Here is a 14535-nt window from a genome sequence, read left to right as displayed (position 1 = left end):
ATTATCAACAACAAATAATTTTTTTCTGTATATTAATCTTGCTTGATCTTCTCTTGCTTGAAATTTCCTTCTATCTTGCAGCCATTACTTTATGAGATTCATTATCAGGAATTGTTTATCACATCTTAATAAAATGCATTCAAGGTGCCTCTGTAACTTCATGAGCCATGTACAAACCTTCTACTGCTGTTTGCTCTAGATGGACAACTTGCACAGGAGTAGTTTTTAATTAGGACTGCGTGCTCAGGCACCAAGGTGACTTCCTTCAGAAAGAGGCACTATTTCCACTCTCTGCTTCTGTATCGAAACCCAGCTGGAATCTACCTGTCAGCACATGACGAAGGAGAGAGCACCTGCTTCGTTAACGTCACCTGATCAAGGACTTTGTCAAGCCCTTGATGATAAGGACAAGGGGAGAAGCCAAACATAAGGGTGCACAAAACCAATGGAACAACACTCGAGACAACAGCAGGGAAGAGCCCTGGTCAGCCAGACAATTGGTAAGGGTATGTGGAGCAGGAGGACGCTTGTCTCAGCAAGATCACCTGGATGAGGACCTTGTCAAAATGCAGTGAGCACCAAGCTGGACCAGGCGGCGAGTCGGGGACCGTGGAACTGGTAAGAGGGCCCGGGATCCAGGCAGGGGTGTCAGGCAGCCAGGGAGGCTGTGGCGGTACCTGGGGATCTGCAACTGCATGCATGCTTGTGAATGCAGAGCGCGGGGTGTGCGCGTGTGTGCTTTCTCTAGTGAGCCTCAGCCCTGACAGCTGGAAGGGAGAAGGGCACTTTGCTGCTGGCACTTGCGTGAGTTCTGTACGTAGGTGCTGTTGAAGCTGCCACTGGTTGAGCAGGAAAGCGGCAGCCACATCCACGAGCCTGGGACGGAGAGGCCAGGTCCCCAGGCTGGGCTCCAGTGGCCAGGCAGGAGATTCCCGGCCCCGGAGCTGCAGGTGGCAGCTGCTTCTTGTAACACCCCTTCACGCTACCTAGGTCGCACAGCCTGATGCAGAGAATAGTCAGAGATGGTAATGTTAGAAATGTATTCCAGAAGAGACACTTTTTAAAAAAAAAATCCACCAGCAATACCTTGCCTATACCTTGCCTGAGGGGAAAAGCTGAGTGGTACCACTTACGACAAGAACATTTTGGTTTGATTTGCCAAACACTCAAGCCTCCTCCTCAAACTCTCAGCCCAGTTCCTGACAGGAAGAAAAGCCAGTAAATTACCTTCGTTTCATCCATCTTTTCCTTGTGAACATTTCATACAAGCATCAATAAACTGCGCCCCAAGCAACCTCTCTCACTGCAGAGAGACTGCCCAAGTACAGTCATTTGGGAAGTCTGTCCATGAATACCTAACAGTTTAGATTATCCCAGGATTTACTTTTGCCATAACGCAATGCTCCTTTGAATATGCTCGCTCTTGACTTTTTACACTGCTGCCTAAAATTTCTGCAGGTCGTACCACAGAGGGGTAGGAGGCAGAAAGGTGCAGAAGAAAAGGTCTCTCATGACGCACCTGCAGAGTGATGAGAGTCGTGGAGGGAATAGAAGGGAACTGCGGGCACGAAGGAGAGCTAGAGAGCTCACATCCATGGGGAGAAGCCAGGAGCGCAAGGGCAAAAGAGAGGGCTTCTTTCCAGCTCTCTGAGCAGAGGATGCTACAAGGTAATTGGCAGTATCAGTCAAGGCAGGCTTTTTTGTCCCAACTAAATTAAAGTGAGGTTTGCCTGTTTATTCCACTAAATGAACTAATTTTGAACCAAAATTACCATGTTTTTGGAGCTCTGGTAAAAAGTATGGTATAATAATTATTATTAATGTAATTATTAGCATACTAAATAAGAAAATTCTGATTATTGTGAAATCTGAGCAGTGAGAAGAGGGTGGTAGTAGCCATGGAAGAGTTAGAAAGCTGGACTACAGAAGCCCATTTCCATGAAGGGGTAAAAAAAGCCTCTGACCAGAAATTGTATGATATAATTCCAGGTCCTTGTAACACATCATCTTTTTATTCGTGCATCTCTGGCAAACTGCCACCTCTCTATATACATAATTTTGTATAACTATCATTTCAAAGAATTAATTACTATGTTAAAGTGTTTACTGTTTACCATGTTCCCCTGGCGTGTGTTGTTGTTAGTAAGCCCTGTATCACATACAGCATTTTAAAATGGTTTTTAAGAGAAAGCTTTTCATAGCCCCCCAAGTACGAAACTGAGTGCAAAAACTAATCCACCCTTATGCACCCAGCTCCCAGCCGCCGACTTCTCATGGTGCAGCCACATATCCCTGGAAACACACAACACAGTAGATGTGTGATCCCTTATACCTGAGAGAGGTCATTGTCAGGCATTTCCAAATAATTGTGAGAAGCCATCAAATTAGCTAAATTGCCTTCATTTCTTTTAACATTTGCCAGTGAAGCACGGGGTATGCCTTCAAGCGATGGTAATTTTGCTGTATACTTTTTAAATCTGTTTTGAATAATGATGGATGTTTTAATTAAACATACTGAAATTAAATTCTTTAAATGTTGTATTAAAATGATGGCCTCAGCGATGATTTGCGAAATTAATTACAGGTAAAATAAATTGGTTTTATTGTCTATGTCATGTTGGTTTTGGTCCCCTTCCTCTTGTTTTGTGAAATACAGTATGTAGGAATATCAAATCTAGTTTTTCAGTACCATTCACTACATCTCTGCCTTTTCAATATATAATACATAATTCTCCATTATGCAGAATCTTAAATTACTATATTCCAGTCTTCCAATGGCATTATACGTTGTTCATTTCTCTTCTATAATAACCATACATTGCAGAGATTGTTTCACTGAGCCATTCACAATGGTACACGAGTCATTTTCTTGAATAGGCAAAGATAATTTACTTGGCATACGGGATATATAATATTCCTCTCAATACAGTGTTCTGTATTGCTCATTCACCCGGTTCACTGTGGCTAACTGAAATTCCTCAGCCTAGTCTTGCAATAGGGGTGCAGGATTTTGCATTACATAAAGACACGGCAGCCATATAGTCAACTTCTTTTTCTGTCTCTTCAGGAAACATGCTAGCAACTTGGCTTCATACTCTGGAACATGGCAGCACACCTACTATTGTTTTTGTTATATTTTCTCTAGTTTGTTTTCCTCTCGCGCCCTGTCTCCTAATCAATGCCAGTTGTATGCCTTCCAGGTTGTGATTACTTAGCTTCATGCGTAGTCTCCCATGTGAGACATTATACAAGCCTTTTTTCCAAGTCCAAACGTATTTTCATCAACTAGCTCTTTTCTACCTACTGTGCCGCCGACGCTCTGAGACTCCAGCAGATTGCAGAAATACTACGGGCCGTGCTCAGCATTTCTAATTCTGGAACAATAATTCAGCAATAATTTGGGCGCACATACTGCAACGCCGTCTGGTTTTACAATGACATTTCACAGGTGTTTCATTACGATGGCTGTAACGTAAAGCCTTTTCGGGAAAGAGTGAGTCAGCACAACCCTACGCCACCATCCGCTGGCCAAACATCCACTAAGAGCCGGGCCAGCCACCACGGCCCCCCACAGCCTCTCACTCGCTGTGGCACAACGCTTGTTGTTCATTACAGGTTACTCTGAAACTGTATTTGCAAATGAGGCAGCGCTTTTCCTAACAAAGTGTTTTAAAGTCTTCCCAAGGCCAGTTAAGTATCACCACCCGTTTCAGAGAGGGAAAAGCCAGGGGAAGCTGGGCTGGGCACCGGGAGTTCAACAGTGGTGGTGGGGAACACACCATCGGTGTCTCCAGCCACGTAACACCTGACGGCTCCTGCACGTAACTCATTTTGTAATGAAATGAGCCGAGCTCAGCTAAGCCGCTTCGGGGCCCAGCCCCAAACTTTAAGGGAGTTATATCCCGTTATGGCCCACGGGAACGCCCCCTCCCCTACCAGGCCCGAGTGGCCGGACCCACCCAGACCCCTGCCACCTCTCGGGGGGTTCTTCCCCAACATCCTGCCCCTGCCCTGCCCCTGCCCCGTCCCGGGGGAGCGAGGGGCGGGCGGGCGGTGGGAGGAGCGGCCCTGCCGGAGAGCCCTGTCAGCGCGGGAGGGAGGGACCGGGGCGGGCTCCGGCGGGGTGCGCGGCCGGGGCCCGGGCCCCCGGAGCGAGCGAGCGGCCGGGATGCGGTGCGGGAAGATGGCGGCGGCGCCGCCGCCGCCGCCAGCCGGGGCGGGGGGCACTTGGGGCGGCGTGCGGCGGCGCTGCCAGCGGCTGCTCTACTGGGTGCCGGTGCTCTTCATCTCCAGCATCCTCTGCTGGTCCTACTACGCCTATGTCACCCAGCTCTGCCTGCGTGAGTGCCGCCGCAGCGGGCGGGAGGGCGGGCGGGGGGCGCCGACGGGCTCCCGCGGGACGGGGGTGGGCGCCGCCGCCTCGGCCCCAGCTGGGAGAGCGCAGCCGGGCTCTCGCCGCCCGTGTCTGCCGTGACCGGGGCGGGGGGCAGCGGCGGGCTCAGTTGTCTGTCGGCGCCGGGGTCGCCCCTGGTCGCCGCCGCCACGCCTGCGGGCCGGGCCAGAGCTGGTGCCGGGGCTTGGGCTGGGCCCGGGGCCGGGGCCGCGCCGCCGCCTGCGGCCGGCCGACGGGCTGGGCTGGGCGGGCTGGAGACCGGCGGAGGAACGCCCCCCCCCGCCGCAGCTCGGGCCCTCTCAGACGGCCGGGGTCCCACTGGGCCTCCGCGCCTACTGGTGTCCTGCTCGCCGGTCGTTTCCACTTCTACGCGAGAAGTGGGCCGATCGCACGGGGCTCGTCACGGGCGTGAGATCTCCCCTGTGGGGTGCACAGGGTGTGACACCGCAACCCTGAACGTGGGACCTGGAGACGCCCTGTGCAGGCGGCGTGAGCAAAGTTAGCGGTGCCTTTGTTTTCCTCCCACTGCGTGACAGCACATACACTGTGTGTACATACATACATACGAACAGGGTCTTCTGTCTGCTAACGTGGAAGTGGGAACAGGTAACAAAATACCCCCGAGTCTCCCCGTGCCACTCTTCAGTCACCAAGAAAACGCCTGGCTCTCACAACTTCTTGGTCCGCCTTTGGCATCGGCAGCTTGCAGTTCGTTCAGGAGTCGTCCTGACCATGTACCTTGGCTCTTCCTCAGCATTAGGCAAATAATTAATCATATACTGGAGACTGGGTGTGATCTGAGTATTTGTGTGAATTTCAGAGCCAGAAGGTTTTATTAAATGGCCAACTCGCTCGGCTCCCTTGAATCAATTTCAGTTTCTCTTGTGCAATATCTCGTGGAAAACAATTTAATCTTTGTATTTTAGAGACATACCAATACTTTGTGAACAGTACTACAATAATGGCACAAAGGAATACAAATTAGCTGTTGTTTCCCCTTTCCCCTCTAGTGTAGGCGATGTTCGTCTTCTCAGTTGGTCATTTAGTGTCTGTTTAAGGAACAGTGGTGAGGAGAAAATACCCAACTCAAGCTGAGTGCATTTAGATGCCAGTATAACTTTGACAGACTTCAGCTGTTCACGTTGAAAATCTCAACAGTCTGGTATCAAATTTTAGATATTTTTTTTTTTCTTTGTAACAGAAGACTGATAAAATTTTTGTCCTACAGATGCTTGGCTGAGCAGTTGAGACGTTAAGGAAAAAGTGATTGCCAGGCCTAGCACCTCTGTTTTGGAGGGAGATACCAAGACTTGGTGTGGTTCTTATATTGGAGGTGGGCTTTTTACTCCCCCCCCCCCCGCCAACAGCATTCAAATCTGTTAGTTTTAAATGCTGCTTTTCAACTAGAAGTTGGGACTTGAATTGCTGTGCCCTCACAAGGGAACATCTGAAGTGTCTACCTCCAACGCAAGGAAGCAAATTGTTGGGAAGTTTGTAGAAGTTGATTGAGCGAGCCTGGAAAGGGGAGCTGGAAGCTGATACAAGGAGGGCAAGGATGTTACGGGGGAAAGTGACCCTATAGTTAACATCTATCCTAACATACACAGCCTTGCAATGCTTACACATACGTTAGGCTTGATTCAGGCACTACCGTTTGAGTGATCTACTGTATTTTTTCTTCCATGTAATTCTGTGTAATAGAGGAAGATCAGGTTTTAGCTTACCTGAAAGCAGGTACCTCTTAAGGAAATGGCATGCTTGAAACTTGCTTCAAAGTATAAACTATAGCACCATAATTCCTTGAGAACCACCCATAGCAAAAGGGAGTCCTGGAACTCTGCTAAAACATCGTTTACTGAATTCCTTTCTTTGGACAAAGGTGATCTTTTCTGTTTCCACCACCACCCCTTCCCCATTCTGCCTGGCTCACCAGTTTTTGAATTCAGCATGATACTTGTCCACGACTTCCACTAATTCCATCTTTTATCTATATCTGTATGTTTTCCCTCATTTTTGCCATATTAAGCTAAAATAAACTTATGCCTTGTCTTACTAATGAATATTTAGTGTAAACAACAGAAGGAATAGCTAACAACTCTGAGAACGAAAGCCAGCGGCAGGAATAGACTGTAAGCATTTCAACACTTTGAAGCCAGCCTGTCTACTCAGTGCATCTTTTATTCCTGCAGCACTGACTGCTAAAGAGGACATATATAGCTGCTTATTTTATTGCAGCTTACAGTCATTGATGCTGACGGCAATATACCAGGAACAGCGTTAACCGTTGTGCAGTAGGTCTTAGCAAGGACTTAGCACAGTTGTAACGCAAGTAATTTATTTGAGCTTTTAGTAATGAGAAAGTGTTTCAGAAGTAGTATTTTGAATGTTTTTTGCCATTTCAACTAAGTGTTGTAGGAGGAACATTACATTTATTTTAAAAACGAAAGAAAAATTCCAAGATCATTCCTTTCATCCCTGAAGTTGAGTAGTTATAGTATTGAGGAGCATTTTAGGGAAAAAAAAAAAAACAACCCACAACAACAGAGAAAGGGTTTTGGAAACAGAAAAAGGAATCCGCATCTTTAACTGTTGTACTACCATGTCTAGAGTTCTGTCTCTTTTATTAGTCGATTCAGTTAAATGCTCGTTCTACTGTAACCTTTAAAGAAAAGGAGAAACTTATTGAACACTAGCAAATGGTTATATTCTTCCTGCTGGTTATGGAATACTGGAATTAAATGTGTAAATGAGTTGGTTTTAAAACACCTGACTAAAAATAACTTCTGTCTAATCCAGTTCCCTTCTCTTGATTTTGCCAGTATTGTCATCTCTAAACCTATGTCTGGCAATAGTTTTCTTTTTCCCCCAGATAACTTCCTTTGCATTTAAAATTAATGGGCCTTTAGGTATTCCTTCCCTTCAAAAAAATTGAGGGTGTTTGTAAAAACCTGAGGGTTAGAGATTTCTTGTTCTTCCTCTAAAACAGATGAGGAAATACAGGTGAAGTACAGTGAGTACTGACCTCTGCATCCTTGTGCCTGTACTCTGAAAATACCTATTGGATTCAGTAAACTCTACATATGAAAGAAAATAATTTTGCTTATGTCTTCCTTCTTATGTGTGTCTCTAATTCAGGTTAGTAGAAATATAAGGGACTTAGAGCAGTTATCCACTTCATGCTTTGGGTAAGCAAGTCAGAACCAGTAGTTATTTATTTGCACTGCTTCTGACAGTTGTTTGTCAGATATATTCTTGGCAAACTCGAATGTTGAGATCCTTTCTGGGTTTTTGTTTTTTGTTTTTGTTTTTCTGCCAGTTCATGATTGGGAGTTGCATGTGAGAACGAAAATGTGAAAATTTGACAGTGCAGTGGCAGGTGTTTTTAGTGAAAAATCAACTGTGCTAATGGAAGGGTTATCTAATAAATACAAATTGGTTGTGTATGTTCAGTTTTGACCCATTTTTACATGTCACTGATTTTAATCCTAAGGATAATGCAGTTCCTTAGGGAAGCCCATCTGAAAAATGGAACTTGAATTTGTCATTTTGAAGAAGGAAAATAGATTTGCTGCGAAACATAGAAATGAGCAATAAGCATTTCTTGACTAGTTGAGTGAGGGGAAAGGGAGGAAATACTCCCACCTGGTAAGCGATTTGCCTGGTTTGGAGAAGAATAAGTGACTTCAGCACAGTTGAAGAAGGGGACAAGAAGACATTCACAACATGGTCAGGAGAGCTCGTAAGACAGTTCTTTGGTTTTGGAGTAGAACATGTGACTGGGATCTGTTCACCGCTACCTTCAGAATGGAACAGAAAAACCCAGAATGACATCCAGCCGCTAAAGATGTTAATGATCGTGAAAGATTTTTGCTGGAGGATCAGACTGGTTACTGCTGAATTGAAGTTTTTGACTCGGTGTAACAACAGTGGAATGGAGTTACAGCAGGATAAAAAGTGCTTAATTCATCACAGTTTAGAGGCAGAATTAATACGTGCCCTGTAGGCATGGCACAGTGTCATTAGGGGGTCAGAAGCGGCAGAAAATATGGAGAGAGAAGCTGATGATAGGAAAAAAAAAAAGAAGAAAAAAAGCTGAGGCCCAAGATTTGGTCATCTGGATTTGAGCGCTTTGCTCAGTATGTTCTCCAGACAGATCAAAGCATTTACGGTACTTGCTGCCCGTGTCTCATAATAATGTACAGCTTACATTTGGCTATAGAAATGCTAGTACGTTGTAACATAGCAGTTGGCTGTTGTCAAACATCAGGTAAATATACTGTCTGTACATTGGCTGCTAAGGTAGCAAAAGATTTTGGTCAAAGCAAATTTGTGTTTTTATAGAGTGTTTTGCAAACACCACATTTTTTCCTCTTCTAAGATGCCTGGCTACTTTCAGAAAAGTTTCAAAACTGGCAGCTGAAGTAAAATTGGCTTCTGAATTTTAGCCAGCAGAACTCCTGGGCGTTTCTCAAATTTCATTAGATTTCTTTCTCAGACTTTCAAAGACAGCTGCCATTCTCTACTTCTGAAATTGAACTGAAGTCTGTGTTTAAGGATGACTGCTTGTCCTTCTATGTAGTGCCTAGTGTACTGCCTACGGGTTTTGTGCCTTGAAATGTGAACCATGGCTTTAAGTTGAAAACATAAGGACTATGGTGAAGATATAATTATTAGATAAGATTGTGTTTTCAGTTAAAGATATAACACTGCTTGATATATATAACAGCTTGAATAGATGTTCTTGTCAGGGAGTGCTCTTCATTTGCTAAAAAGGATCTGGTCATACAACTCTCTAGAAGCAGTCTTCACTCTTTAGTTAGTCCTTGTGATTTGGTAAGTAAATGGGAAGTTTGTAAGGAAGAAAGATTAGATCAATTCTTTGGCATACTCAATTCAGAAGCAGTGGGTTTGTGACCTTACCTAAAAAGCTACCAAATAGCAGCTTGCTGCTTTGTAGGTGGGTGGTGACGTATGTAGTTTGATGGGCACAGGGTTAAAATGAATTTACCAAAACATTCACAATTACTGTCAAATCCAAATGTATGGGGTATTGATGACTACTTATGCCAACCTCAAATCTCCCAGAAACATTTCTGTTACTTTTGTCCTGAAGTGAAGCACTGGTAGCAAAGTCTCTACCTTGTCACTCTGAATCAATGCAAATCACTGCTCTGTCTAGCAAAGAGGTGGTTTTTATTGCAAGCACTGACTTTTTTATAAAGGACTATTGCAGACAAGGATAGAACACTTGTCACAACTGTAAAACACTTTTATGTGTACAGAGAGCTGGGTTAAACTGCATCTATAGATCAGTGTTTTACAGCTTCAGATATGCTATAAAGATAAAATATAGACTTAGTTTTATGAATCAGATCCAAGATGTTAAACTGTATAAAATCTTTGAGAGAAACAGCTGTTTATAGATGTGGCTGCAGAGTTTCTGAATCAGGTGTATCTTATTTTCCCATTCCAAAGTTTTCAATATTTAAGAAATGTACATAAAATATGGAAGCAAAATTTTGTATATCCACTTCCATCAAAGCTTTAAAAAATTGCTTTCTCATGTCTTTTTTTTAAATCTAACCATTATATTTACCATTCAGGAACTTTGATTTGGGTTTAGAAGTCAAGCAAAACTTAACGTTAGAAAACCAATGCAGATTTTTTCCACGAATTTTGTCCTTCAAAATCTTTTGGGGTTTGCAGTAACAATGTGTTTTGCCATGTCTCTAGCTACATGGAGATGGATGCCTACTTAATTTTTCTATGGGTGAGTGAGAATAAAGATTTCTAGAGAAAATGAGCTGTGGTTCAAGAAATGGGAAATAATGTGGCTTCTCCTAGCAAACGAATTTGGTGATGGAGTCATGGCAGGTACTTTTGAGATACTGTGGTGCCTCTTTGCTTGCCAAGGCAGAATTCCTAATGCTGCGTGGCTTCTTCCCAGTGAGGGAGGCTACTAGCAAGTGTGGGATGAATTCCCCAGGCTTCTCTGGGTGTCCTTTCCATGTTGGACTTTTTCCTGTCTTTTGTAATGCAACTTTCTGTCCTCAGTCACTGTTTTTTGCAAGCACAGGCTGTTTAGCAGCACTGACTACTGAATGTGCTGTTCCTGTTTCTGGCAGCCTGTGGCTCAGGACGAGCAGGGAACGATGTTTCTGGCTCAGGAAATTGGCATCTACGTTGGCCGATGTCCTGCGTGTGTCCCAGCCTGATCCCTAATTCTGATGAGCACCATCTGCAAGCTGTGTAATGAAACAGAGAGGCTCTAATTATGTGATAGTCTGCTAGTATTGAACTGTAAATGGCATCCTGATGCTTGAGCAGTGGAGGGCTGATTCTTAATGAAATTGGACCCTGCAGTATCTCAGGCAAACAGAGCTGTAACTTTTTAATGACTTCTTGAAGACAGGTCATGGATTTATAATTATCTCCATCTCTGAATACACAGGAGTATCATTCCATTCCTCTCTCAAAGGGTTTTACCCTGTTTTCTCCCAGATTGTAGTAATTGCTTAATGGTTGGGATTGGTGGCTCCTTGGTGTTTATTTTAGTCATTGTAGACATAAATGCTTTTTACCCTTATTATTTGTATGCCATTTGACTACCAGTAGGTGAATTTGCAGCATTTAAGCTGATATTTATTACTGACAGGAGCACAGTCTGACCTACTTTTCTGTGCACTGCCAGCAGTGAATATAACCCCTTGGAACAGAAATGAGAAAACTGCCGGAAAAACTATAAATGATTCACAGAAGACTATATGATCAAATACTATTGAATAATATAGCAAAGCTGTATCACTGAATCTACTGAAAAATATAAAATTTGGTTTAAACAAATATATCATGTGCTGTTCAGAAGGTGAGAACAATAGCAAACATTTCTTTGATCAAACCCAAAATTAGAGGTTTTTTTTTGTGTGTCAGAAAATTATTTTCCATACACTTACATGGACTAGTGCTAAAATTACATAGGGTCATTTTAGAATTATAATCATCTTGTGGTTACCCTGAGAAGCCTTTGTATCATGGTCATTCTACAAATAGAGAAAGTTTAAATGTTAAGAGAAATTTAAATAGAGTTTGATTTGTAAGGGCTTTCCCCCCCACCCCGGTAAATCCTGCCATATTTGTGCAAAAAAAACCCCAACCAAACCAAACCAGAAAAAAAAACCCTTTATTTCCTCCCTGGTCCTGTGGTATTGCAGATGCCTGTCTGTTACTTCCCACAAGTTATACCTCCTTCAGGGAACCTTCGTCAAAGGTAATTTTAAAAGACATAGGCAGAAGGAGTAGTGCTTCACTTTGTGAAAAGCTGCAGGTTGTTTGATATCTTCCATATTCCTCCGTGTCACTGTCCGAGGGGATGTTTGTTAAGCAGCGCAGCCAGTCTCCTCGTAAGGACCAGTTGCAGCAAGAGTGGAGAAAAAAGAAGGTAAGGTTAAAGATACTGGCATCTCTTTCAGCCTTGCCTCTTCTACTTCGGTCTCTTACAGTGGTTGGAACTCAGGAGCATATGAAATAACTCTTGAGTAATACTCAGTAAAAGAGATTAAAACGACAAGATGTAGCAAAAAACCTGTTTCTTACTCTGCTGGGATTAACTGGACATCTTTGGGCAATTACATTTTAGCCTGTATGGTCTGCAGCTCCTGACTCTCAGGAACATGTGGCTTCCAAGCTAGATACCACAAAAGCTGAAAACATTGTCCTCCGAGCAGATGCAGACTCTGAAGAGTGCATTTCATCCCAGAGGTGGACAGAAATTTTGAAAAGCTGTAGGCTTGCAGTCAGGTAGAAATTATTAAATTTTGATTTATTAGTTGTATTAGTCCTTTACTTACAGATGTGCAGAAAAGTTAAAAGTCTCAAACACATTAATTAATACACATTATTCAAGGTTGGGGGGGGGGGGAGAAAAGATGACCACTGCTTTCACAGCAATGTTCTATGCCATTCCCCTGTTAGGAGAGAAAAATGCCACGAATCATTGTGAAAGGTTGGTTAATCAGGCTTTAGTTTGAAACTGGTGATTCTGCAAATTATGCTTGGCTATAGCTTTTTAATTAGCAGAGAGTAGTTTGGCAAAATTTCTGCACACCTTGCTGGCCATACCAAGTGGAGAAAGAAAATAAGATTTTGTGTAGTGGCTAGTTTGTCCTACTCTAAGAGCTCCAGCACTTTTAAATTACACATCAGCTCTAAAGATGTCTTTTGATTTTTTCTGATGGATGACTGTTTACTTAAAATTCTGCAGTTCTTGTGCATTACTGTACTGTGCCATCTCTGCTCCTCAGAGTCAAGTGTGTATACATGTTCCCTCAGCTTCTCTCTAGCAGTTGTCTAGATGGATATTTGACTTACCAAGCTCTAAATATTTCTCTTAGCTTAACTAGAAAACTGGGGGCAGAACAGAGTTTTCTGTACAGTGACTAATGCAACTTGTGTGGATCTTTCTGATTTTTGTGATGTTTATAAACATGGTTATTTACTGTTTCCCCTCAGGTAAGGTAGATGCTCATTTTTGGTAGAGCTATAGTCAAACCTCTATTTTAATAGACCTATTTTATAATTATAGAGTCATGGAATAATTCATATTTGAAAGGACCTCAGCTCCTCTAGTTCAACCTCCTAATCAAAGCAGGGTTAAGTGTGAGGTCAAGCCACGTTGTTCAGGGTGTTATCTGGTTGAGTCTTGAAAAGCTCCAGGGATGGAGACCGTACAACATGTCTGCACAACTTGCTCCACTGGTGGACTGTTCTCATGGTGGAAAAGTTTTTCCTGGTATGAAATCTGATCCTCTCATTTCAAGTTACACGTACTGGCTCTTGTCCTCCTACCCTGCACCATTATGAAGAGCCCAGCTCCACCTCCTCAATGCCTTCCTGGAGGTCCTGTCAGGACTTCCCAAAGCTGTGTCTTCTCCAGGCTGAACAAGCCCGGATTGTGCAGCCTCTGCTCAGAGGATAAGCGATCTGGCCCCTGCCAGCTTGGTTGCTCTCCCCTGGACTTGTCTTTGTGGTTTTGGGGGGCCCAAAGCCCTGCAGTGTTCCGGATGTGGTCTAATGAGTGTTGCACAGACAGGATAATACCTTCCCTTGACCTACTGGCCGTGTCCCTGCTAACGCAGCCCAGGAGGCTGGAGGCCCTCTCTGCTGCCCAGGTACTGCTGGCTCACGTTCAGCTCACTGCCCACCAGCACCCCCATGGCCTCTTCCACAGAGCTGCTCCAGCCCAGCCGTCCCCAGGCTGTATCGTTGTGAGGAGTTGTTTCTTTACAGGCGCAGGGCTTTGCCTTTGTCCTCAGTGAACTTCATAAGGGTCCTGTTGGCCCATTCCTGCAGCCTGGCTGGGTCCCTCTGGATGGCAGTCCTGCACACAAGCGTACCGGCTGGTGTCCCCAGGGTGGTGTCATCTGTAAATTTCATGAGTGTTCACTCTTTCAGAGCATTAGTCATTAAGGTGTTGAGCAGCACCAGTCCCATGGTACATCTTGCATTGTGCAAGATGTGTTTAAATAGTGACTTTCACTCTATCAACAAGCCTAAGTTTAATACATCAGAGTAGGACGGCATGGCTGCTTAGGTCTTCAGCAGGAGATGCCTTGTGCCTGCTGTTTGAAGACCAGCCTTGTGCAGCCATTTTTATTAGGAAAACAAGAGTGGATGAGAGATCTTTATAGCTACTGTCCTCTTGCTATCAACTGTAGATGCCAGTATACGACAGGTTGTAGGCTGCTTAATTGGGATGGATAAATGTGTGGTGGGGTGGTTTGGCTGGAAAGGGAAGAGCACCATTAGGTTTTGACCACTTGGGAGTTTCTGATCTATCAGAGATCTGTTGTGGGGTGGGTTTTTTTTTTTTGTTTTGGTGTGTTTTGTTGTTGTTTTTGTCTGTTTGTTGGGGTTTTTTGTTTGTTTGTGTGGTTTTGTTTTGTTTGTTTGTTTAGTAATACGACCAAGAGTGGAATATAGGTGCAAGAAAAAGATTTATTCGCTTTCATAAATGCAGTGACTGATACATGATACCTGTGTACTCCATTCCATGACTGACATACTTGCACCTTTCTCACTCTCTTACTATTCCCAGGTCCTGTAATCCATGGGCAATTTCTTAAAGGAAATGCAACTTTTGTCTA

The 14535-nt window shown here is 44.0% G+C and overlaps 1 protein-coding gene across 1 annotated transcript in view; it reads left to right on the top strand.

The window, feature by feature from the left end:
• The first annotated feature begins 4102 nt into the window (after positions 1 to 4102).
• ZDHHC2 (zDHHC palmitoyltransferase 2) overlaps positions 4103 to 14535 on the top strand; it is a 35127-nt gene continuing 24694 nt past the window's right edge. Inside the window, exon 1 of the mRNA XM_075091400.1 lies at positions 4103 to 4340. Within this exon, the coding sequence (XP_074947501.1) occupies positions 4169 to 4340 (172 nt within the window). The 5' untranslated portion in view covers positions 4103 to 4168. The remainder of the gene's footprint in view (positions 4341 to 14535) is intronic.

The sequence above is a fragment of the Phalacrocorax aristotelis genome, chromosome 4, assembly GCF_949628215.1.
Source record: "Phalacrocorax aristotelis chromosome 4, bGulAri2.1, whole genome shotgun sequence".
Lineage (NCBI taxonomy): Eukaryota > Metazoa > Chordata > Aves > Suliformes > Phalacrocoracidae > Phalacrocorax > Phalacrocorax aristotelis.
This window is presented reverse-complemented; position numbering and strand designations above follow the sequence as displayed.